This window comes from Tursiops truncatus, chromosome 1 (assembly GCF_011762595.2).
Source record: "Tursiops truncatus isolate mTurTru1 chromosome 1, mTurTru1.mat.Y, whole genome shotgun sequence".
In the NCBI taxonomy this organism is placed as follows: Eukaryota; Metazoa; Chordata; class Mammalia; order Artiodactyla; family Delphinidae; genus Tursiops; species Tursiops truncatus.
In genome coordinates this window covers 158,472,346-158,496,813 of record NC_047034.1, presented here as the reverse complement: position 1 = coordinate 158,496,813, position 24,468 = coordinate 158,472,346, and the positions used below count along the sequence as shown (strand labels likewise).

Sequence of the window (24,468 nt, the reverse complement as noted above, 5' to 3'; positions counted from 1 at the left end):
CATTGGGAAGGCTTCACAGAGAAGGTGATATCTGAGTTGAGGCTTGAAGGTTGAGTTAGAGTTCAACAGATGGGCAAAAGCATTCCAAGGCAGGCGAACCACATAAACAAAGACACGTTGTAAGAAAAGAGCGAGAAGTTTTGGGGAAGATTAGCTCAGAGCACAGGCTGTGTGAATCTGTGTGTGTGTGTGTGTGTGTGTGTGTGTGTGTGTGTGTAGCAGAATAGACTGAGGAGGTGGATTTGATTCTGATATTAAAGGTTCTTGAATGCACAGTAAATTCAATTAAACTTTACCTGAGGACTGCTGTTTCCAAGCAGTCCTGAGGAGCAGCCCTGGGGGAGGAGGTGCTGCAGGGATTTCCAGGAGCTTCAGAGTGAGGTCCCGCCACATTCTGCTTCAGGCAGAACAGCTCCACTTTGACCTGCTTGATCTGTGAGGTTCGGCTTGATTTCATCTGACAAAAAGTTTCCACTGCTAAAGCAAGCAAACGAGTAAAAGGTATGGCCAAGAGGGTCACTGGAGTGTTTTCTGCTGGGGAGAAGCAGAAAGAAGCCTCTGAAGGAGACTTCGTGTGCGGGGGCGTTTGGGGGAGCAGAAGCCTGATGGCTGACATTCGGGAGAAAGGGTCTCATATTCAGCTTCCTCGTCTGGAAAGGGGAATTGTAATTAGGAGGCGGGGTGCACACACCCCTCTGGTAGGGGAGGATCAAAACTTAGGTCTTCCCTAGGGCTTGGGGAAGTGTATGTGATCTCTAGTAGGAAGTCCCCCAACTTGGGGGATGGGCAGAGAGAGCGGGAGTGGGGAGAGGCAGGAAGTGGGCAACTAGACTAACAAAGGTGCCTATGGCGGTTTGCCCAGCCCAGGTGGGAGCTAGGACCCCATTTCAGCTTTTCTGTGGCTTATGAATGGGGGCTGGGGAGCTGCCGATCTCGGGTCCTTCTGGAAGTTCCCAGGGCTAGGTCTTAGCATGTCGGATGTTGCAGGGGTAGATCTTGGGGGAGCCCTTTCAGCGCCCTCTCCATTCCCCCAGGGACCATGGGCTGTAGCTGCAGCTCAAACCCTGAAGATGACTGGATGGAAAACATCGATGTGTGTGAGAACTGCCATTACCCCATAGTTCCACTGGAGGGCAAGGCCATGGTAAGAGGCAAGACAGGGGGCTTGGTGTGGGAGTCGGGTGGGTGTACGACCCGGAGGAGAGAAACGGACCACCACTATAGGTCCTTGAGATAACAGCGCGCCCTCTCCCCTGCAACAGAAAGGAAAAGAACCCCGGAGAGGGAAAGGGCATTCTCATAAGGTCATGCAGCAAGTGGTCGGCAAATTCAGTGATAAGACCCAGCCAAGCTGAAGTGAAGGAGAGCAGGGCAGTGGGGAGGCAAGCCAGGGTCTGACCCAGCCCCAGCTTTCTGACTCCACTTATACCCCACCCCACAGCTGTCCATCTGGAATGGCTCTGAAGTGCGGGATCCACTGGTCACCTACGAGGGCTCCAACCCCCCAGCTTCTCCACTGCAAGGTGACTTCAACCAGCAGGGCCTGGAAGAGAAGTCCTGTGGATCCTTGGCTGTCAGCCTCCATCTCCTCACCTACTCACCCCCTGTCCTTCCTCCTCCCCTCTCTGTCTTGTCAGCTACCATGTAACTCCTGAAGTCGCTCTCCCAGCCTATTCCAGACAGGTTCTCCCTGACTCCCCCTGTCTTTACAGACAACCTGGTTATCGCCCTGCACAGCTATGAGCCTTCCCACGATGGAGATCTGGGCTTCGAGAAGGGTGAACAGCTACGTATCCTGGAGCAGTGAGTGTCCCCTTCACGCCATCCATCCTTGCCCTGCGGTAGAGTGTGAGGGAGTGGGGACCTCCGGTACTGCAGCTCCCCTGCGGCCCCTGATCTGGCTTGCAGTGGGTGCCCTTAAGACAAAATGGGAGGCTTCGGAGTGTTGAGCTGAAGGGTGGGGTGGCATGGCCTAACTGGGGGCTCCGAGGGGGGGTTCCAGCCAAGTGCAAGGCTGAGCAGACCGTGCTAACCGCTGCTGTCGCTCAGGAACGGCGAGTGGTGGAAGGCGCAGTCCGTGACCACGGGCCAGGAAGGTTACATCCCCTTCAACTTTGTGGCCAGAGCGAACAGCCTGGAGCCCGAACCGTGAGTGGGGACTCGTCGTGCGGGATGGCTGGGTGTAGATCCAGGGACCTCGGAGCAAAGGAGAGATGCTTGGGGTGGTGTGAATGCTGGAGGGTGATGGAGGAAGAACGGACCAACAGACGAAAGAAGCCCTCGCTTCTGCCTTGCTCAGCTGGTTCTTCAAGACCCTGACCCGCAAGGACGCGGAGAGGCAGCTCCTGGCGCCCGGGAACACGCACGGCTCCTTCCTGATCCGAGAGAGTGAAAGCACCACGGGTGAGCGGCTGGGCTGGCCGGGGGGCGGGGGGCGGGGCCGCGGGCTGGGGCAGCGAGCGGAGGTCCTGGCGCGAGGAGCCCGCGGGGTTGGTGTGGGATGGGTGTGTGTGTGTGGCGCGTCGGCGGAGGTGCGATTCGCTGGAGGCCACCGCCCCCCTCTTTTGCGCTCCTACATTCTTTCTTTTTTTCAGGATCGTTTTCACTGTCCGTCCGGGACTTCGACCAGACCCAGGGAGAAGTGGTGAAACATTACAAGATCCGTAACCTGGACAAAGGCGGCTTCTACATCTCCCCCCGCATCACTTTTCCTGGCTTGCATGAGCTGGTCCGCCATTACATGAGTGAGCACGGCAGGGTTAGGGTTAGCACCTGTGCCCTGTCAGCCTGCCTCCCCCAGGGCCTCTCGGGGTACCCTCCATCCATCTCTCAGTATGCTCCTTCATTCCCCCCTCAGTGGGTGAGGTGCGGTACCTTGGAGCCCCAGAGATCAGGTGACAGCTCCACACACCTCCCCTGCCAGTCCATTTCCCCAGGTGGGGACTGGGTGGGCCCCAACCCCCAGTCCCGCCTTATTCACAGCCTTACCCTCCTCCCTTATCCTCACAGATTCTTCGGACGGGCTGTGCACGAGGTTGAGCCGCCCCTGCCAGACCCAGAAGCCCCAGAAGCCCTGGTGGGAGGATGAGTGGGAGGTTCCCAGGGAGACGCTGAAGCTGGTGGAGCGGCTGGGGGCTGGCCAGTTCGGAGAGGTGTGGATGGGTGAGTGAGGCCCTCCAGGACTGCGAGAAGGGGAGGCATCTAAGGTCGTGAGAGTCCCACGACAGTGCCCTGTTTCGGGGCAGCTGCCTGGCTCTGGGGGCATGGGCTCCGAGTGATTCCCCCAACCCCTCCCTGCCCCAGGGTACTACAACGGGCACACGAAGGTGGCAGTGAAGAGCCTGAAGCAGGGCAGCATGTCCCCCGATGCCTTCCTGGCCGAGGCCAACCTCATGAAGCAGCTGCAACACCAGCGGCTGGTCAGGCTCTACGCGGTGGTCACCCAGGAGCCCATCTATATCATCACGGAATACATGGAGAATGGTGAGCGCCGCCTCCGTGCGCGGCCGCTGGGGGGCACTGCCGTCTCCTCTGCCCCTGCTGGAGGGCGGAGGAGATAGGCCTGGCTCAGCGCTGAGGTGTTTTAGAGGAATTTTCCTGAGCCCCCAAAGACTCACTTCCAGGAGCGACTATAGGGCGTGTGGAGAAGAGGATGTGTTGTTCGAGCCCCATCTGGGAGCCCAGCTTGAGGTGGCAGGCTCTGAAAGAGCATTCACCCCCCCCACGCCCCCCTTCTTCTCTGACCTGCAGTCAGTCCTGTTTGCCTTCTTCAAACCCCACCTTGATCTAAGGATGCTTGATCTCAGGAGATGAGTAGGTCCCTAGCCCCACCTCTCTCCCTTCTGCCCCTGAGCCTTGCGAGTGCTCCAAAGCCCTCTTTTTCAGTTCTGGGTGAGCCCCTCCCCCTCCCTCAGTCCACTGTCGGACAGATTGAGAGCCCCAGGAAGGTAAATAGGAATTTCTAGGCCCAGCTTTGGACCAAGTCCCTGTGCCACCTCTGATGCTCAGTTCCCCCAAGAATAACAGCAGAAATCTAAACAGGCTTATCCAGAAATAAGTGTAGTCATTAAGGGCTCTAGAGTCTGACTGCCTGGGTTAGAATCCTGGCTTCAGGACTGTGTGGCCTTGGGCTTGGTCACTTCACTTCCCTCTGCCATGGTTTCCTCATCTGTAAAATGGTGATAATAATGCAATAGCAACTTTCTTACAGGGTCTTTTTTTTTTTTAATTTATTTTTGGCTGTGTTGGGTCGTTGTTGCTGCTCGCAGGCTTTCGCTAGTTGAGGCGAGCGGGGGCTACTCTTCATTGTGGCGCGTGGGCTTCTCATTGCAGGGGCTTCTCTTGTTGCGGAGCACGGGCTCTAGGCACGCGGGCTTCAGTAGCTGTGGCACACGGGCTTAGCTGCTTCGTGGCATGTGGGATCTTCCCAGACCAGGGCTCGAATCCGTGTCCCCTGCATTGGCAGGCGGATTCTTAACCACAGGGAAGTCCCCTTATAGGGTTTTTGTGAGGATGAAAGTTAATGCATATAGAGCAGTTAGAACAGGGCCTACCATATAGTAACAGCTTAGTAAGTTTGTTGTTATCTGGCTCTGATTCTTTGGGAGTATAAGATCTGTCCCTCTTTCAGGAAGGGAAAAAAGCTGTTAATTGGCTAATGGATTCTGGAAATGGCAAATAGCAGACGACCTTCAATTGGTAGTTGCTTGGAGTTCTGTGTTGAGAAGGATTCTGAGGTTCATTGGAAGTGAGTACCGGGATTGGTTAGCAACATCTGCCATGGATACAATGAAGGAATGGCAGTTTATGTCCACATATTTGCTGCCTCTGGGTGAGGTCTTTGCCTTCAGTGACTAATTCAGCACTCATAGTGGAGACACTCAAGTTGTTGTCATCTTCACATAGGGTTTTAGTCTCTTGAGAAGGGCCAGCGGTCACTAGCTCTGTTCCAGCCACTCCCATCCCTGGTCTTCTCCTAGTTACCCTCTGCTACCCTCTGAGGTCTCTCAGTCCTCCAGGACACCTCTTTCCAGATTCCATTTACTACATTCAGCATACATTTATTGCTGCTTACTGTGGGCTGGGAACATTGATTGATTGCTGCTATCAGTTATGCACACTAGGAAAACCAGAGTTTGTGCCATAGGAAAGTTCCAGTATACCATGGAGAAGGAAGATGATGATGTAATTTATTATACTTGGTAGATCTAGAGAGGCTTTCTAGAGGAATAGTCTAGCTGGGCCATGAATAAAAAGAATTTTTAGCATGAGACATGGGACAAAGAGACTTTGGGGTGAGAACCCAGGGGTCTATGTGGAAAATCACACAATTGTCTAGGGTGGGTGGAGTAAAAGAGGCAGGAGTGGAAGGAAGAGAAGAAACTACAGATGTGGACCATGCAGGGCTTTGGATGACTCGCTGAAGAGTTTGGGCTCCATCCCATTGGTGACAAGAGCTTGCAGACCCCTCCAAGTAGCCCCCTAGTCCCCGGGAAAAGGGCATCACACATCCCGGGCATCCTCACTCTGAACACACACTCCTCCTTTTTCAGCTTTTACTCTTCCTTTCCACACATCAGACACTGCTTCTAGACTCCCAGTTAGGGGAGAAGGGTCTGAGGGCTTTCCCCTGGGGCAACTTGGGTCAGCAGCTCTTGCTTCTGCCCACAGGGAGCCTGGTGGATTTTCTCAAGACCTCCACAGGCATCAAGCTGACCATTAACAAACTCTTGGACATGGCGGCGCAAGTAAGGAGACTGGGGAGGGGATGGGCATGGGCACAGGGCAGTGGGAGAAGGATGTCGGGCCCAGGACCGCTGACCTGTACCTGGCCTGCAGATTGCAGAGGGCATGGCATTCATTGAAGAGCGGAATTATATCCACCGTGACTTGAGGGCCGCCAACATCCTGGTGTCTGATACGCTGAGCTGCAAGATCGCAGACTTTGGCCTAGCACGCCTCATCGAGGACAATGAGTACACAGCCAGGGAGGGTAGGTACGGGACATGAGGGAAGTCTGTGGCCTGCAGGGTCTGGCCAAGCAGACCCAGGTGACCGCACTTCCTCCCTCCAGGGGCCAAGTTTCCCATTAAGTGGACAGCACCAGAAGCCATTAACTATGGGACATTCACCATCAAGTCGGACGTGTGGTCTTTCGGGATCCTGCTGACGGAGATTGTCACTCATGGCCGCATCCCTTACCCAGGTCAGGGTCAAGGGCAGGAGCTGAAAGGGTGATGGGGAAGGGCAGCAAAGTCATGTCTTTCCACTTACTTCTTCCCAGGCTAAGAATCTGAAACTCTCTAGCTGCTTCTCCTCCATTGTCTCAGGGGTGGCACTCCTACATCCCCAATTAGGTGCACATCTCCCAGGCCTGGCTTCCATCTCTGTCTCTGGATGTCTCTTCCCTCAACAATCCCAGCTCTTTTCTTTAGTTCTAACACTGGCAGCCTAATATGTAGAAGAGGATCTGGCCTGCGAGGTAAGAGGCCTGCTTCTTATTACCAGGTCTGCCACTGATGCTTTCTGTTTGGCTTTGATCAGATCATTCCTTTTTTCTCCAGTTGTAAAACGTGAGGTTAGAACAGTACCTGACCCATACGAAGCACTCAGGAGTGTTAGGCTTTATTATTAATCACTATGGGCAAGTGACTTGGGCAGGTGACTTTACCTCTCTGAGCCTCAGTTTCATGATATGAGAAACAAGATTATTTGTGAAAGAGCTTGACTCATAGTAGGTGTTCACTAAACACTGACTTCCCGTCCCTCTGAAGCCTTCCATGTAGAGTGAGAGAGACGTGTAAACAGCTAACTCCCACCCTCTCCCATTCCTCCCTCCATCTCCTGGACAGTCCTTTACCCCTGAATTCAGCCAAGACAGGAATGAAATTTTTTTTTGGAAGGAACTTGCTAGGAAACTCTGGGGAAAGGAAATAGGATACAAAGACAGGGTAAGGAGGTCATGGAGCACAGTGGCCAGACTTGCAGAAGCTTCCTACATCCCCATCAGTGTGCACAGTACTTTGCTCCTGGGAAGGTAAAGACACCTTAGAATCAGGTGAGGGTATGCAGGCCTCTCCTGCCCTGGACTTGCCCCATCACAGAGTCCAGCGGCAGCGCCAGGGCTAGAAACACACTCGTTGTCCTGCCAAGAGTTCACAGTGCTCCCTTAGAGAATTTTTCTATTAGAAGAATAAAGGCAGTGAAAGCATGATGATAAATGGCAACTGACACGTGGCTTTAGGGTCAGGGAAACTATGGGGAGTAATGGGGACCTGGGTGAACTTACATCTGCTCTAGCAGATGGCTCCTATTAAGACATGGGGGCCCAAAAAACAGATCTTTGTTTTTTCAAGAGAAGCCAAAACTTGGAGTTTTAGGAAAATTTTCCCATTTCCAAATATTGGTGATGATTCACATTGTTTAAAAATGCCAAAAGGGGAGACATCCCCGGTGGTCCAGCAGTTAAGATTCCATGCTCCCAATGCAGGGGGCACGGGTTCGATCCCTGGTTGGGGAACTAAGATCCCACATGTCAAAAAAAGAAAAAATATATATATATACACACACACACAATAACAAAACAAAAAAAAACACTATAAGGGGCCAAGCCAAAGTAGGGCTGTGGGCTGTATTTAGGCTGGGTGTAGCCAATAGGTTTGTACCCTTGTTCCCTGGCCTATGTCCTTCAGTGTCCTGATTTTGAAATCTGAGTGACACATAGCTAGAGGCCCCCCAGGGGAAAGGCCTGGGGAAGAGAGGTCTCTATTGACTAGGGTCCAGTCTGAAGCTTTGTAGGAGTAAAACTTCTGTTTTGCTAGGACCCTCTAGGGGTTAGGCTCTGGGGACTGCCTGTCACAGTCTCTTCTCAGAGAATGAAGGAGAAACCAGAGGCCATACAGGTAATTTAGAAACAGGGAGCTATATTTCTGCTGTGACCATGCAGTTCTCCAGAGCAGCTCCTCTTGGGGGTCTACATGCAAAGAGCCTACTCTGGGGGCCAGGATCAGCACCAAGGGAAGGAAGTGGCCCAAAGATGATTTCATCTGGATCATGGAGGGGCCTAGTGAATCTTCTCTGCCCCATGCAGGGTCTGCCTTGCTGGGGTCCAGGGTCCATCTGGATTCCTGATGCAGCATCTCATGTGCCTGTTCTAAAAGCTGGAGAAGCCCCCCCATTGTCCTGGCTGTGGGCCCCCATCCTGCCCTGGGCCCTGACCACTCCATCCTTCCCTACCAAATAATCATCATTACAGGTACTCTTTATGCTGCATCTCCTCTTCCAGGCAGCATTCTCAATGCTATATATACACTTTCTCTTTCAATCCTGATAACACCTCTATGAGGTAGGAGCTACTGTTATCCCATTTTCCAGATGAGGAAACTGAGGCTTAGAGAGGTGCCGTGGCTCACCCAAAGTCTCACAGCCACATGTGTGCATTATTGAGTGTTTAAGCCATAGCAGACACTACAAGTGGCACGACTGACATTTAGCAATTACCGCAAGTATAGCTTTACCATTGATGAAGACCAAGATCCCTTTGGATTGGTGTTCACACTATACAAGTTGTCAAATATCTTGACCATCACCCCTGCCTGTGGGCTTCCAAAGCCTGGAGACTTGATGTCAGTTCTCCCATCAACCTCTAGGGATGACCAATCCTGAGGTGATTCAGAACCTGGAGCAAGGCTACCGCATGGTACGACCTGACAACTGTCCAGATGAGTTGTACCAACTGATGATGCTGTGCTGGAAGGAGCTCCCGGAGGACCGGCCCACCTTTGACTACCTGCGCAGCGTGCTGGAGGACTTCTTCACAGCCACAGAGGGCCAGTACCAGCCGCAGCCCTGAGGAGCCTAGCTGGCTGGGGCTTGGAGCCCTCCCCCTACCTAGCCAACCCGGCTTGGGGAGATGCAGTTCCTGTGTTACACCCATGTGGCCTATGCACATATGGACTCTGCATGTGAATCCCGCCCACATGCGACACATACACTTCTCGTGTCCTGTACCCGGGTTCTGTAGTTGGGTGGGCTCTGCACATGTGTCTTGTACATGTGTGGCTTGTGCATATATGTCTTGGACACTCATCCAAGTTGTCCCTTTCTGGGCCCGGCCACTTCTGAGACCACCAAAGAAAGGAGAGAGGCCTGTGATTGACACCAGCTTCTCCCCACCCCCTTTTCTTTTCCCCTGGTCATCAAGAAGCTCCTTGAGGGCCGGGACCTTATCTAATACCTCTGTGCGCTCCTCTTTGGTGCCTGGCACCCATAAGGAGCTCAATAAATGTCTCTCGGTGAAGACTACACATCTTTCTGCTCCCCACTCCAATCTCCTTTTCCTTGGGAGTGGGGAGTGAGCGTTCAGAAGATGGAAACTGGGGCACCCTGAATTGGGGTGAAAGATGGGGTGAAGGGATGTCTGAACTTTTTCCAGCCCTGCTGATGTTGGGGGCCAAGAGGAGGTCCCTATACTTTGCTGTATGGGTTCTTTGAACCCCTTCAAACCCCCACCCCAAAGGATTATGGGCAACCCCTACCCAGAACCTCCTAGAGAGTAGCTGTGTCCCAAGACACTCCCCCCTCCCGTTATATAAATGCAACAGCATTTTTGAGAGCTACTGATTCAAGGACTATATTTGACCTTAGATATGTTCTGATTCACCTTCAAGGTGTTTTTAAACATTGAGTTTATTCACTCACCTAACAAATATTTATTGAACATCTACTGTGTGCTAGCCATGATTCTGGGTTCATAGGATATGCAGTAGATAAAATCTCTGGAGCTTATACTCTGTAAAGGAAGATAGACAATAAGCATCACAAAGAAGTAAATGGTATGGTATGCTACAAGGTGATAGTGCTAAGGGGAGAAAAACAAGGTAAGGGGAATTAGGAATGTCATGTTTGAGGGAGGTTTGTAGTTTTAAAGAGGGTGGTCTGGGAAGGTCTTATTGAGAAGGTGAATTTTTTTTTTTTTTTGCGGGTACGTGGGCCTCTCACTGTTGTGGCCTCTCCCGTTGCGGAGCACAGGCTCCAGACACTCAGGCTCAGCGGCCATGGCTCACGGGCCCAGCCGCTGTGCGGCATGTGGGATCTTCCCGGACCGGGGCACGAACCCGCGTCCCCTGTACTGACAGGCAGACTCTCAACCACTGCGCCACCAGGGAAGCCCGAGAAGGTGAATTTTGAGCAAAGATTTGAAGGTCAGGGAGTGAGCCACGTGGTATGCAGGATGAGCAGTCAGGCAGAGGGTACAGCCTGAGGCAGAAGCTTGCCTGGCAAGATCTCAGAGGTAAAGGTAGCCTGAGGGAGGGGGATAGATCCTATGGGGCCTGGGGCCTCGTGGCCTTTGCAGGAGCCATTTTGAGGAGCCTTTGCAGGGTGCAGAGCCATGACTTGAGCTGACTTACATTTTAAAAGGATGGCTCTTACTGCTGTCTTGAAAGTAGACTGAGTTAGCAGTCAGTTTATAAAACTGAGGTAGTTTTGCATAAAACTCCAGATTTCTGCCTCCTCTTGAAAAAAATAGGAAGATTTGGCTCTTTTGGGCTTACCTGTCCTTATGGAGCTGAATAAGTGGCTAATGCCTTCAGGTGGGGTATGAGCTCTCCCATTGCCAGAGTCCCCTTCACACCCTATTGCTCCCAATGAACCTGAGTGTTAGTGGTTATATATCATCATGTTCGTGCTGTTGTTTTTATAAAAAGAGGAAAATGAAAAATTTTTTGCACCATATTTCCATTAAAAAGTGGGAAAGTTAAAGATCCCTGAAGATGGCAGTGTGTTTGAAGAAAGATGGGGAGAAGGACATATTTCTTTAGAAAGTGAAAAAGAATCCAATATTAAAAACAAGCAAAGTATCTGAATCAAACCAATATAAATATAAATCCACTCATTTACATCACCTGCGTGACCTGTGCAAGCGTCTGAATTTGTGATTCCTTTTCTGCATTTTATAAAATGCTGCCACACCCATGACCTCATCTGATCCCCACCCTCCTCCTCCTTTGGACACTGCTGCAGACACAGAGCTGGTGAACTTTGTTTTCTTACACTCTCCATTTTACTAAGAGGGAAATGGGGGCCCAGAAAGGTTCCTGGCTAGGAAGCAGCAACACAGAACTGAGAATAGGGTTTATTCCACGGTCTTTTGCTGCTTCTATAATAGAAGTGCCCAGTCTTAGATCTGTTACGTTTGTAATTAGTGGCCCAAATGCAGTTCCCAGGTGAGGAACACAAGTGACCAAGCAGTCTTTAAGCTGTAAAGAGGCATAAAACATATATCTATAGATCCTATAGATCTATAGGCTTACGAGTAACTTACTTCACACATAGTAAGCACTCACTAAATATTAATATTGTTGTAGTTTTTTTTTTTTTTTGGTACGCGGGGCCTCTCACTGTTGTGGCCTCTCCTGTTGCGGAGCACAGGCTCTGGACGCACAGGCTCAGCGGCCATGGCTCACGGGCCCAGGCGCTCCGCAGCACGTGGGATCTTCCTGGACCGGGGCACGAACCCGTGTCCCCTGCATCGGCAGGGGGACTCTCAACCACTGTGCCACCAGGGAAGCCCTGTGTTGTTATTTTATTTATTTTTTTTTTTGCAGTACGCCGGCCTCTCACTGTTGTGGCCTCTCCTGTTGTAGAGCACAGGCTCAGGACGCGCAGGCTCAGCAGCCATGGCTCATGGGCCCAGCCGCTCCGCGGCATGTGGGATCTTCCCTTACCGGGACACGAACCCGCGTCCCCTGCATCGGCAGGCCGACTCTCAACCACTGTGCCACCAAGGAAGCCCTGTGTTGCTATTTTAATAGCGCATCACAGTGCTTTTCAGTCTGTAGCTTTCAATAATGATTAGTTGATGACTGATCTAGTGCAGTGGTTCTCAAGGGTAGGGTGGGGGGCACTTTTACACTCCCTCCAATCCCCTCCCCCTTGCCCTGGAGACATTTTGCCAGGACAATTTCTGTTGTCACAGCTGGGGGTGGGTCAGGGTACTACTGGCATCTAATAAGGAGAGGCCAAGGATGCTGTTAAAAATCCTACAGTGCACAGGACGGTCCCCTACAACAAAGAATTATCCAAAATATCAGTAGCTTCAGTATCCTGAGAAACTCTGCTCCCAGTATAAGGGGACAATCAGTTTCCTCCCATCTAAATGCACTCAGTTCTCCTAGGTGACTGCATCAGGGACGTAGCCTTTGGAGTAAGAAAGGCTGGGTTCTGACACATTTTTAATGTGCCTCTGATGCATAGTAGGCATTCAAAAAATTACGATTGAAAATTGAACGTAATTACTGTGTGACTCTGAGGAAGCCACAAAGTTCCGAACTTCGAACTTCGTTATCTTTGTCTGTTAAATGGTGATAAAAAGGCCCCCTCCAGAGCCGTCGTGAAGAATAATGGAGATGACTGAGATAATGTCGGTAAAGCTATTGCACAGTGTTTGGCCTACAGCAGTTTCCTGTCCTTTGTCAATTTATTTCTCCTGCTCCAAACTCAGCTGAAGTGACCTTGCGCAAGTCACTTTCCACCGTAGGCCTCTGTCAAATGACAAAGTTGGTCTCTGATCTCCAAGCACTCTCCCAAAGCCGAATGGGACAGCGAAGTTTGCAGTCCGGCTTTCTTCCCCCGGGACGAATGGTACGGTCCTGGGGCAGCCCCACCCCCTGTCGCGGACCTTGGTACAGGCCCAGGGGGCCCTCCGAGGCCTCGCCTGGCTGCCCTTGCCCCCCGCCGAGTTCCGGGCGTCCCGGCGCCTCTGATTGGCTGGAGCGGTGCCCGGGCTGCGCGGCTATAGGTGAGCCCGGGCGGGGACGGGCGGAACGCGCTGGAGGCCCGCCCCCTCTTTGCTGGGTCTGACGCTGAGCGGAGCTGCCGGCGGGCGGGAGGGTGGACGGACAGACTGACGGGAGGGACGGGAGGCGAGCAAGATGGCGCAGACTCAGGGCACCAGGAGGAAAGTCTGTTACTACTACGACGGTGAGCACAGTCCTCGCGCCGGGGTAGGGGGCGGGGCCGGGCTAGGCGGCATCTGGGAGAGGGAGCCGAGGAGATCTGAGGGGGAAGGCTGAGGCATTGGGGAAAGACTGAGGGAGGAGGCTGAGAGAAGGAGGCTGAGAGAAGGAGGTCGAGGCTGAGGGCGGAGTTTGAAAAAAGGTGGTCGGGGCTGAGGGAGGAGGCTAAGAGGAAAGGAGGTGGAGCCTGAGGGAGGAGGCTAAGGGGAAGGAGGTCGAGGCTGAGAGGGGATGCTGAGGGAGGAGTCCGAGGCTGAGAGGGTCGCCTGGGGAAGCCTGAGGTCACTTTGGAGGGGACTTCTGAAGTCTGATGTGGAGTTTGCGGCGGCCTCCTAGAGGGGAGGCAGAGTTCGAGGGGGGAGGCAGTATCTGGTGGAGAAGGTTGCAGGGTTACATGTTACTGCTGAGAATCCGAAGGTCTCTCACTGCCCCTTTCCTTCCTCATCTCTTCTGGTGAGAGGCCATCAGAGCTCACCACCTAGAGGTCACCAGCATCCCTCCCCATCTCCCAGCGGGCCCTGCAGTTGCTGCTGGGAAATGGAACCCCTGAGGTTGGAAGGAGAAGGATGCAACTTGTTAGAACAAACTTTTTCGTTGAACAGAGATCTGTGGAGCAGCAGCTTCCTCTGTTCTAGGTAGCATTTAGGGGCTGGGGCCATGGGAAGATCAAAGCACTTGCCACCTTCCTCTCAGTCCGGAGGAGCAGGTAGACAATGACAAAGAATTGCTCTCCACTATCAGGCTGGGAGGAAGGACAGCTCAGAGTGTTCTGGGAGCACAGAGAAGAAGCACCCGCCCAGCCTGAGGAGTCAGGCAAGGAGGTGCCGTCTCAGTTAGGACCTGAAGAACAGGAGTTATTAGCCAGGCCCAGGCAGGGCAAAGATAACAGCAAGTTGAGAGGTAAGAGAAAGGACAGCACGTTTGAAAAACGGCAGGTCTATGTGCAGAACGGTGGAGGCATAGATTTGAGGGCACAGTGTTAGAAGGTAGAGAGCAGGGGTGAGAGAAAGGTTGCAAGTGATGAGGCTGGAGAAGTAAATGGGGACCAGGTCATGAAGGGCTGGGCATACCACCCTAAGGAAGTTGGACTTTATTCTGAGGGCACTTGTGAATCATTGAAGTTGTATGCAGGTTAGTGACATCATCAGATTTATACCTTGGAACTGTCACTCTGGGACAGAAATTAAACGCATGAATGGAGAAGTAAGGAAGAAGACAAGGATTCCAAGTTTCTGGTTTGGGCAGTTTGATGCTGAGTGTTTGTAGAAGGCAGGGTCAGTTAATAACTTTGGGTTTTGTTTTATTTATTTATTTACTTATTTGGCTGCTTTGGGTCTTCGTTGCTGTGTGCCAGCTTTCTTGAGTTGCGGTGAGCGGGGGCTACTCTTCGTTCGGTGCACGGGCTTCTCACTGCGGTGGCTTCTCCTGCTGCGGGGCTCGGGCTCTGGGCGCGGGCTCAGTAGTTGTGGCTCGCGGGCTCTAGAGCGCAGGCTCAGGAGTTGTGGCTCGGGGGCTTGGTTGCTCCGCTGCATGTGGGATCTTTCCGGACCAGGGCTCGAGCCTTTGTCCTCTGCATTGGTAGGCGGATTCTTAACCGCTGCGCCACCAGGGAAGTTCCGGTTTTTTTTGTTTTTTTCCGGTACGCGGGCCTCTCACTGTTGTGGCCTCTCCCGTTGCGGAGCACAGGCTCCGGACGCACAGGCTCAGCGGCCATGGCTCACGGGCCCAGCCGCTCCGCGGCGTGTGGGATCTTCCCGGACCGGGGCAGGAACCCGTGTCCCCTGCATCGGCACGCGGACTCCCAACCACTGCGCCACCAGAGAAGCCCCGGGTTTTGTTTTTTGAAGAAATATTTGTTGAGATGTCTGGGGGATATCCAAGTAGAGGTGTCCAGTAGGCAGTTGGCCATTCAGGTCTGCAGTTTAGAAGACAAACAAGAAGATAGAGATTTTTGGTGATTGTCAGAATACATACATACAGGTGATAATTTTATTTATAGGAGAGGATGCAGTCACCCTCGCATCCCATGTAAGAAGTTGTATAGGGTGAAAAGAGAAGAGGGTCCAGGGCGGAATTCTAAGGAAGTGGACTGAGAAAAAGTCTAGTGTTCTTCATGCTCTGCACTCTCTTGCCATAGCATTTGTCACTGTGTATTGGAATTGCCCATTTACTTGTTCATACTTCTTAAAGACAGTAAGGTCCTTAGGGAAAGGGATCATGTTTTGTCTACCTTTGTATGCTCAGTCCCCAAAACAGTGCCTAGCTCATAGTAGGCACATATTTTCTCAAGAAATACTTGTTGATTAAATGAATAAAGATACAAAGGGAACGACCAGAGATGTAAGTGAACCAAAAAGTGTTGGGTTACAGTAGCCAAAAGAGGGAGGGAGTGGCCAAGTGTTGGCAACAGCTGTTTCCTGTGCAGGGTTTGGAACTGAAGCTGAATTGCAGTAGATTGAAGAATGAATGGATGGGTTAAGAGGAGACATTAGGTTGAACTTTTTTTATTTTTATATATTATTTTTGGCAGTGCTGCGCAGCATGCGGGATCTTAGTTCCCTGACCAGGGATCGAACCCGTGCCCCCTGCAGTGGAAGCACAGAGTCCTAACCATTGGACTGCCAGAGAAGTCCCTAGGCTGATCTTTTAAAGGAAGCTTGTTGGGACAGAGAGAGAGGGTTGTTGATAAAGGGGAGATGTAGTGGCTGAGAGTTGAGTATATGCAAATTCTTAAGGAAAATAGCCAGATATTGGAGAGAGGGGCTAGTAATGATGGAGATCCCTGAGAAGAGACCAGGTGAGATGGAAACCAGAGCACAGGTAGGGACACTAGTCTTGCAAGGGGAAGTTCCTCCGGGACAGAGAGGTTAAGTGGCAAGGAAAAGTTCAGAGATAGGTAAGTTTGAAGGGGAAATGATGGGGAGAAAGTGGAGGGAGTTTTCAAGATGAGGTAAGAGAATATTCCTTTTCCTGAGAGTGGGGGAGGGCAGTTGGTAGAGTAGGAATCTTGAAGAGAGATAGCTGTTATGAAAGAGGGAGCCAGGAAAAAAATTGGAAGGATTGCTGGACAGTGGTGAGGGCCCATTTGAGGCTGGCGTCTGACTCTGTAGCCTTATCAGTTTGCACAGTTTTGTGATCTCTACACTCTCAGTTTAAAAAGAGAAAAAGTGGAAAGACATCAGTCTTTAGAGAAGGGAGATTTCTTACTTTTTGAGAAACTACTTGTGAGTTTTGCAGTGAGGTCACTAGTTTGGGGCTCAGATTTGTCTCTACCACTCAGAAGCTTTGAAGTATTGGGCAAGTCATTTTACCTTACCGGGCCTCAGGTCACTCCCCTATAAAGCTGAGAAACTATAAGAACAGTGCAAAAAGCTCTTTTTAAAAAAGTTTTAAAAAGTTTAAAAAAGCTGGATTGGTTCCACGACCCCAGTGCAAATATCAAAAGGATGCTCAAATTCCTTACATAAAATTGCATAGTATAGTAGGCCTTCCTTAGCCAGGGTTAGTGGATGGGGATGGCCAATTCTATATAAAAAGCATTCTTTCTTTCTTTTTTTTTTTTTTTTTTGCGGTAAGTGGGCCTCTCACTGTTGTGGCCTCTCCTGTTGCGGAGCACAGGCTCCGGACGCACAGGCTCAGCGGCCATGGCTCATGGGCCTAGCCGCTCCATGGCATGTGGGATCTTCCCGGACGGGGGCAGGAACCCATGTACGCTGCATTTGCAGACGGACTCTTAACCACTGTGCCACCAGCGAAGCCCAAAAAGCATTATTTCTTTTTAAAGTCTCTCAGCAACCTGATTAAAAACTGTTAAGGAAAATGGTATCTTTGGACCCCACCCTCAGGTACTCCCTTAGCTTTCTACATAAGTTATCTTAGTTCCCCAGGTCTAAACTTTGGCTGGAGCCAGAGATATGGGTAAGCAGGAAGCCAGTTATATCACATAGTAATGACCTTGCGACTCCTGACTGCCCACAAATTGGGTCTGCATCTGGATGTCTCTGCCAATGCCTTGAGAACCTGTTCTACCCCCCCCCCCCACCACCCCCCATGGCTGATAAGGTTGTCTGAGGAGCCCTGGGAACAAACTCTTCTGCCTGCCTTCCCTGCTACTGCGTCTCAAAGTCTGTGTCTGTATGGGACAATGGTCCCTCTTGAATGCCACTACATGCTGTGCTCTGGCTTGTGGCTCTGGTTGAGAGCACAGGCCTCACTAAGATTAAGAGAAGAGGATGGAAGGACATTAGGTGAAAACTAAGGGAATCTAAATAAAGTATGGACTTTTAGTTAATGATAATGTATCAATATTGCTTCATTAATTGTAACAAATACTTTTTATTTTACTAATGTAAAATGTTAGTGGGGAAATAGTAGTGTAGTATCTAAGAATTCTGTACTTCTTTGCAATTTTTCTGTAAATCTAAAATTGTTCTAAAAAATAAAGTTTATTTAAAAAGAGAGAGAAGAGGATGAGATCCTAAATATCCAACTGTTTAGAAGCTTCCCATTATCCCAGGCCCTGTCTGTGCCAAAGAGAATTGGAGTGGCTTGGATGCTGTTGGTGGCATTCCCCACAGTGCATTGTTCCCTGGAATGAAGCCTGTTTCTGGCACTACCAAATCAATGATTAAGAGGTTGGGGCCTTTTTTTCACTGGTGCTGAAAGATCTGCCTCATCCTGATGGACTTCCAAGGAGAGAACTTTGGGTGTGCAATTCACGTGATTTTGAAATATTGTTCCAGGAACTTTCTACCAAGTAGACTCACAGAGCCCTTTAGATTAAGTGCGAACTGAAGCAGGTACCTGGGAAACCCAATGTAGTTTTTAGCATTCCGGATTCGGAGTTAGCAGGGTTGACTCCCAGATCATTCATTAGCTGTGTGATCTTGAGCAGGCACATAACTTCTCTGAGTCTCACCTCAGTTCCTTGAATCTTTATTGAGCCTCTATGATGTACAGGGCATATTTGTCCTTGCCTTCAAGGAGCTAGTCTTGTAGACATAAAATAGATATGTAAATAATTTAGATACAAAACAAAATTACATGCCATATATAAATTGCATGCAGAGGAAAAGACCATTTATTCTGATCAAGACTATGGTTGGAGCTTGAGCTGGGCTTTGTAGTATGAGGATCATCAGAGAAGGAATGACATTCCAGGTCAGAGGGACAGTCTGAACAAAGGATACTTTGGTGTGAAGATGAATGCCATGTTCAGGAAGCTGGTAATAATCTAGTGCATTTATAGCAGAGATTGGCAAACTTTCTGTAAAGAGCCAGATAGTAAATATTTTAGGCTTTGTGTACCATATGGGTGGGTCTCTGTAGTAACTATTTAACTACTCAACTCTGCCATTATAATGTGAAAGTAGTCATAGATAATATATAAACTAATGGGCATCGTTGTGTGCCATAACATCTTATTTACAAAAAACAGGCAGCTAGGGCTTCCCTGGTGGCGCAGCGGTTGAGAGTCCCCCTGCCGATGCAGGGGACACGGGTTCGTACCCCGGTCCGGGCCTGTGAGCCATGGCCGCTGAGCCTGCGCGTAGGGGAGTCGCAAGGGGAGAGGCCACAGCAGTGAGAGACCTGCATACCGCAAAAAAAAAAGAGGGGGGGGAGGGAGGGAGGGAGGGAGGGAGGGAGAGAGAGAGAGAGTGTGTGTGTGTGTGTGTGTGTGTGCGCGCGTGCGTGTGCACGCACACGCGCGTGCTGGGGCAAGGTGGTGGTGGTAGGAAGTTGGAAAAGTAGATTAAGAAACTCCTTTAATGCCAGGCTACTGAATTTGTTCTTTATTCTTTATCCTGTAGGGGATGGGGAACCCTTAAGGATTTTTGAGTAGGCGAGTGATGTTATCAAAGCTGTATATTAGGAAAATAACTGGTAACAGTGTGGCAGATAGTTTGAATTGAAGGCAGAGGGACCAATTAGAAGGTTATTGCTATAGATGAATCAAGAGATGGTGAGTTTAGTCTTCTTATAGATAAACTGGGAATAATACTCCCTATCCTAACTATTTTACAGGGTTTTTGTGAGAATCCAGTAGGAAAATGAATGCGAATGTACGTTGACACCATAAAGTGTCATGATGTGCAAGAGGTGAACTGTGACTTACAGTAATTCTAAGTAGTGATGGTTATTTTTCTGTTGTGGGAATGAATTCCTTGGAGATACAGTGAGGTGAGTCACCTCACTCGCTACTGTTCCCCAGTAGATTTGGAATGACCTCCTCACACTATCCTAGTGCCTGTAGGTTCCAGGGGAAAAAACTGAGCTAGACAGACATCCTTAAATGCTCATCTCACCAAGGTCCCCTGCTTTTTGTTTGTTTTTTCTTTTGGAGTTACCCTTCCTTGAGGTGGGAGAGAATCTTGGAGTCTAGGATGAACCAGAAAGAGAGTTTGCCTAGAAATTTGTTGTAAATATTCATGGGTTCTCCTGGAAGTGTATGTCTAACTGTGTCACTGAAACTGTCACTCTTTCTTCTTCAGGGGATGTTGGAAATTACTATTATGGACAAGGCCACCCAATGAAGCCTCACCGAATCCGCATGACTCACAATTTGCTCCTTAACTATGGTCTTTACCGAAAGATGGAAATCTATGTGAGTTACTGGGAGCGTCACCCCTCCCTAACCTCGTCAGCTCTGGTTCCCCATATGTCACTCATTATCTCATTTTTTCAACTACTCATTTATCAAATGTGTTGAGTGACTGTTACATGGCAGACACTGTAAATGATAGAGATTCTCTGTTTTTAAGGAGCTCACTCTAGTGCTGGTGACTAACATGTACACAAATAAATTGTACAGTGTGTAAGTGCAACAATGAAACAATGTATAAGATGCAGAGATAATAAGGTGTGAAGGTGGAAGGGAGCCTTGGAATGTTCTCTAGAGGTGATATCTGAGCAGTGTTTTAAAGGTTGAATAGAATTTAGCCTGGAGTTCAGGAGGGGACTGGCATTCTAGGCTGAGGAAAGAACATACACAAAAAGGCAGAGAGGTAAGAACAATATGGTGTGTTTGGGGAAAATATAAGTAGTTCAGTGTGCAGGTATTGTAGTATAAAGTTCACAGGTGTGAGAGAGGGGAGCTAGAGCTGGAGAGGTCAGCAAGGATTGGATGTACTAAGCAACTCTGTGGCACCAGGGTCAAAAAATCCAATGGCTGGAGAAGAAAAAAAAAAAAAGAGTGATTGGAACTGTGTTGAACTAGATGCCAAGTCTCTAGTTACTAGAGAGTATGGACTGTCTAACATCTTGACTCAGCTCCATCTGATGACTTTTGCCCCATCTATCAGTTTTTAAAGAGAAGCCAGAACTCTAGATTATTATGTAAAATCTCCCAGGTTTAAAATATTGGCCCAAGTTTGTTTGTTTTAAATGTGTGCAAACAAAAGCACATGAGCATATCTGTGGACCAAATTTGGTCCAGAGGTTCCCAATCTGAACCTCTTCTGGAAGCTGTGAAGAGCAGGTGAAGTATTTTAGTTATTTATTATTATTTATTTAATTTATTTATTTTTGGCTGTGTTGGGTCGTCGTTGCTGCGCACGGGCTTTCTCTAGTTGCGGTGAGCGGGGGCTACTCTTCGTCGTGGGGCGCAGGCTTCTCATTGCAGTGGCTTCTGTTGTTGGGGAGCACAGGCTCTAGGCGCGCAGGCTTCAGTAGTTGTGGCACACGGGCTCAGTAGTTGTGGCTCGCGGACTCCAGAGTGCAGGCTCAGTAGTTGTGGTGCACGAGCTTAGTTGCTCTGCGGCATGTGGGACCTTCCCGGACCAGGGCTTGAACTCGTGTCTCCTGCATTGGCAGGTGGATTCTTAACCACTGCACCACCAAGGAGGTTCCACAAGTGAAGTATTTTAAATGAGAGATAGGAACAGGCATGCATTTTAGAAGCAGGGAGGCCAGTTAGGAGGCTGTCACAAGGGTCCAAATGAGAAAATAAAGAGGGGCTGGAGGCCTATGTTGTCTTTTTTTTTTTTTTAATTAATTTATTTATTTTTGGCTGCATTGGGTCTTCATTGCTGCGCGAGGGCTTTCTCTAGTTGCAGTGAGCAGGGGCTACTCTTCGTTGCAGTGCGTGGGCATCTTGTTGCAGTGGCTTCTGTTGTTGCAGAGCACAGGCTCTAGGCACGTGGGCTTCAGTAGTTGTGGCACGTGGGCTTCAGTAGTTGTGGCGCACGGGCATTGCTCTGCAGCATGTGGGATCTTCCCGGACCAGGGCTCGAACCCGTGTCCCCTGCATTGGCAGGCGGATTCTTAACTACTGCGCCACCAGGGAAGCCCCCTATGTTGTCTTACAGTTAGAGCATAAGAGTCTTGTTAAAAGTCTGTGCTGACAGCTTAAGTAACCTAGCAACAGCAGTATCCTTCCTCACCATTCCAGAGACTGAAAGGAGATAAGTCTCTGTCCCAGATGGCTGTGTCATGTCTCTAGAACCACTGGAGGAGGCAGCTGGGGAAGCAAGGAAGGAAGGTAGATAGAGGAGCAGACGGATCTTGGAACTAGAGAGCATTTTCAGGTGTGAAGGGCATCTGGGAATGAAAAACATAAAAGGTAGCAGAGGTTTCCAGGAACTCTAGGGAGCAGACTAGCATTTAGATAAAGAGACATTACCTGAATGTGGAATAGTAAGCATCAAGGCCTTATGGCGCTTCCTGTTGCACACCTACACCATGCTGACCTGGCCTCAGCTTGCCTCCTTTCCTGCCACTCCCCTCCTCAGAACCTCTCCAAGTCAGCCAGATCAGATTCTGCCTTTTTCCACCCCATCCTGATTGGGAGGATTATTTACTCTGTCCAGTTATATCTTACTCATTTTCAAGTGTTACCTTAAGCACTCTCTTTTTCATTTAACAGATTTTTGTTGAGTACTTGTCATACCCCAGGGACTATATCAACCTCCATGAATGATATTGAGGTATTAAGAAATGGATCCTGGGCTTCCCTGGTGGCGCAGTGGTTAAGAATCCGCCTGCTAGTGCAGGGGACACGGGTTCAAGCCCTGGTCTGGGAAGATCCCATATGCCACAACTACTGAGCCTGCGCTCTAGAGCCCACAAGCCACAACTACTGAAGCTCATGTGCCTAGAGCCTGTGCTCCACAACAAGAGAAGCCACTGCAATGAGAAGCCCACGCAACCGCAATGTAAAGTAGCCTCCCCAGCCCCCCCTCCCTCCAAGGGGCGAAGAAACAAAGACCAAAGGCAGCCAAAAATAAATAATAAATTAATAAATTAAGAAAAAAAAAAAGAAATGGATCCTGGGACGCCTCTGGCGGTCCACTGGTTAAGACTCCAGGCTTCCAATGCAAGAGGCAAGGGTTCTATCCCTGGTCGGGGAACTAAGATCCCACGTGTCACACGGCACGGCCAAGGAAAAAAAAAAAAAAATATATATATATATTTATATATATTTTTGAAATTTATTTATGGCTGTGTTGGGTCTTCGTTACTGTGCATGAGCTTTCTCTAGTTGCGGCGAGCGGGGGCAACTCTTTGTTGTGGTGTGCGGGCTTCTCATTGCAGTGGCTTCTCTTATTGTGGAGCACGGGCTCTAGGCACGCGGGCTTCAGTAGTTGCAGCATGCAGGCCCTAGGGCATGCGGGCTTCAGTAGTTGTGGCGCGTGGGCTCTAGGGTATGTGGCCCTCAGTAGTTGTGGTGCACGGGCTCAGTAGTTGTGGCTCAGAGGCTCTAGAGTGCAGACTCAGTAGTTTTGGCCCATGGGCTTAGTTGCTCCACGGCATGTGGTATCTTCCTGGACCAGGGCTTGAGCCCATGTCCCCTGCATTGGCAGGCAGGTTCTTAACCACTGCACCACTAGGGAAGTCCCCCAAGAAAATATTAAAAAAAAAAAAAATTGATCCTATCTTTAAGTGAGAAGAAAAATTAACTAACATTTATTGGTGATTGCTAGGTACCAAGCCAGAGCTACTTGTTATTTCCTTAATGTTTACAGCAACCCTAATTTGGATCACTCTCCATTGTCCTCACCCCACACTCTATTTTTTATTAAAGAGGAAAACTCGTCCTAGAAGCTTTCTAACAGATTTCCCCTTAAATCTCCTTGGGTCATTTGCTGTCCTTAGACCATTCACCAGCAATTTGATTCTTGGGGCTGGGTACACGCAACCAAATTGAGATCTCTTAACAAGAAAGAAGGGAAAGAATGGCTCTTTGGGAAGCAACCAACAGCTATCATAGGAGATAATAGAGATGATTGGAGATTACTTCATCTGTGTGGTATGCTTATTGTAAACTTCTAAAGCAAAACCCTAGTATAATCTCTTTCTGAAATCTCTAGACCTCCTTCTCTTTCATGTGATCTTTTTCCTTCTCTGGCTGTCTTTATTGAATATGAATCGTTAGTCCTCTTCCCCTCAGCAGTATTTCTTTGCATTCATCCCTTCTTTCTTCTCCTTTCTCTGGGCTATGATTCTAGCATCCCTTTCCCAAAGCACAAAGAGAGCCATTTATTTTAGTGTCTGTCCTGAAATTAATGGCTTTTTTTTTTTTTTTTTTTTTTTTTCGGTACATGGGCCTCTCACTGTTGTGGCCTCTCCCGTTGCGGAGCACAGGCTCCGGACGCGCAGGCTCAGCGGCCATGGCTCACGGGCCCAGCCGCTCCGCGGCATGTGGGATCTTCCTGGACCGGGGCACGAACCCATGTCCCCTGCATCAGCAGGCGGACTCTCAACCACTGCGCCACCAGGGAAGCCCAATTAATGGCTTTTGAGAGTCAGTCTTGAAAGAAGTTCCCTAGACTGCTCATAGAAGTTTCTGTACCTGAAGGAGACACGTTGAAGTTTTTTTCACACAATTTCACCCTCTTTGGTTCCTTCTCCAATTCTGTCTCTACACGTCTAATTAATCTGTCCCAGAATCTAAATCTTCACTTTTCATCCAGGCATCTTCCTATTTACATAATAAAAATCCTGCTCTCTTCCTTGCCTTGGATGCTAATTTTGTATAGTCCCAGTCTTCTTATTCATTGCCTTCTGTTCTTTTTTTAATGTTTTTATAAAATATTGAATAGATATGAAAGAATTTTTATAAAATATATGTAGGGTATAAAGAATCACATTATTATTATTATTATTTTTAAATAAATTTATTTATTTTATTTATTTATTTTTGGCTGCATTGGGTCTTTGCTGCTGCACGCAGGCCCTCTCTAGTTGCGACAAGCGGGGGCCACTCTTCATTGCGGTACACGGGCCTCTCACTGCAGCGGCCTCTCCCGTTGCGGAGCACGGGATCCAGGCGCACGGGCTTCAGCAGTTGTGGCACGCGGGCTTCAGTAGTTGTGGCGCATGGGCCTAGCTACTCCGCGGCATGTGGGATCTTCCCGGACCAGGGCTCGAACCCGCGTCCCCTGCATTGGCAGGCGGACTCCCAACCACTGTGCCACCAGGGAAGCCCCACATTATTATTAATACCACCTAGTTT

General features: G+C 49.6%; 2 protein-coding genes across 5 annotated transcripts in view; both read left to right on the top strand.

Annotated features, from left to right (window-relative positions):
- The first annotated feature begins 367 nt into the window (after nucleotides 1-367).
- On the top strand, nucleotides 368-9,298 carry LCK (LCK proto-oncogene, Src family tyrosine kinase). The gene is made up of 13 exons (XM_033838787.2): nucleotides 368-501; nucleotides 1,035-1,144; nucleotides 1,442-1,523; nucleotides 1,713-1,803; nucleotides 2,050-2,148; nucleotides 2,300-2,403; nucleotides 2,595-2,744; nucleotides 3,010-3,162; nucleotides 3,304-3,483; nucleotides 5,671-5,747; nucleotides 5,839-5,992; nucleotides 6,074-6,205; nucleotides 8,649-9,298. The coding sequence occupies exons 2-13, from the start codon at nucleotides 1,040-1,042 to the stop codon at nucleotides 8,849-8,851; spliced, it is 1,530 nt and encodes a 509-aa protein (XP_033694678.1). The 5' UTR covers nucleotides 368-501; nucleotides 1,035-1,039; the 3' UTR covers nucleotides 8,852-9,298.
- A 3,538-nt stretch (nucleotides 9,299-12,836) lies between these two features.
- The window catches only part of HDAC1 (histone deacetylase 1), a 40,383-nt gene continuing 28,751 nt past the window's right edge, over nucleotides 12,837-24,468 (top strand). For all 4 annotated transcript variants that reach the window (XM_073792788.1, XM_073792790.1, XM_073792785.1 and 1 more), the window contains exons 1-2: nucleotides 12,837-12,981; nucleotides 19,508-19,620. In XM_073792788.1, coding sequence (XP_073648889.1) covers nucleotides 12,933-12,981; nucleotides 19,508-19,620 — 162 coding nt within the window. In that variant the 5' untranslated portion in view covers nucleotides 12,837-12,932. The remainder of the gene's footprint in view (nucleotides 12,982-19,507; nucleotides 19,621-24,468) is intronic.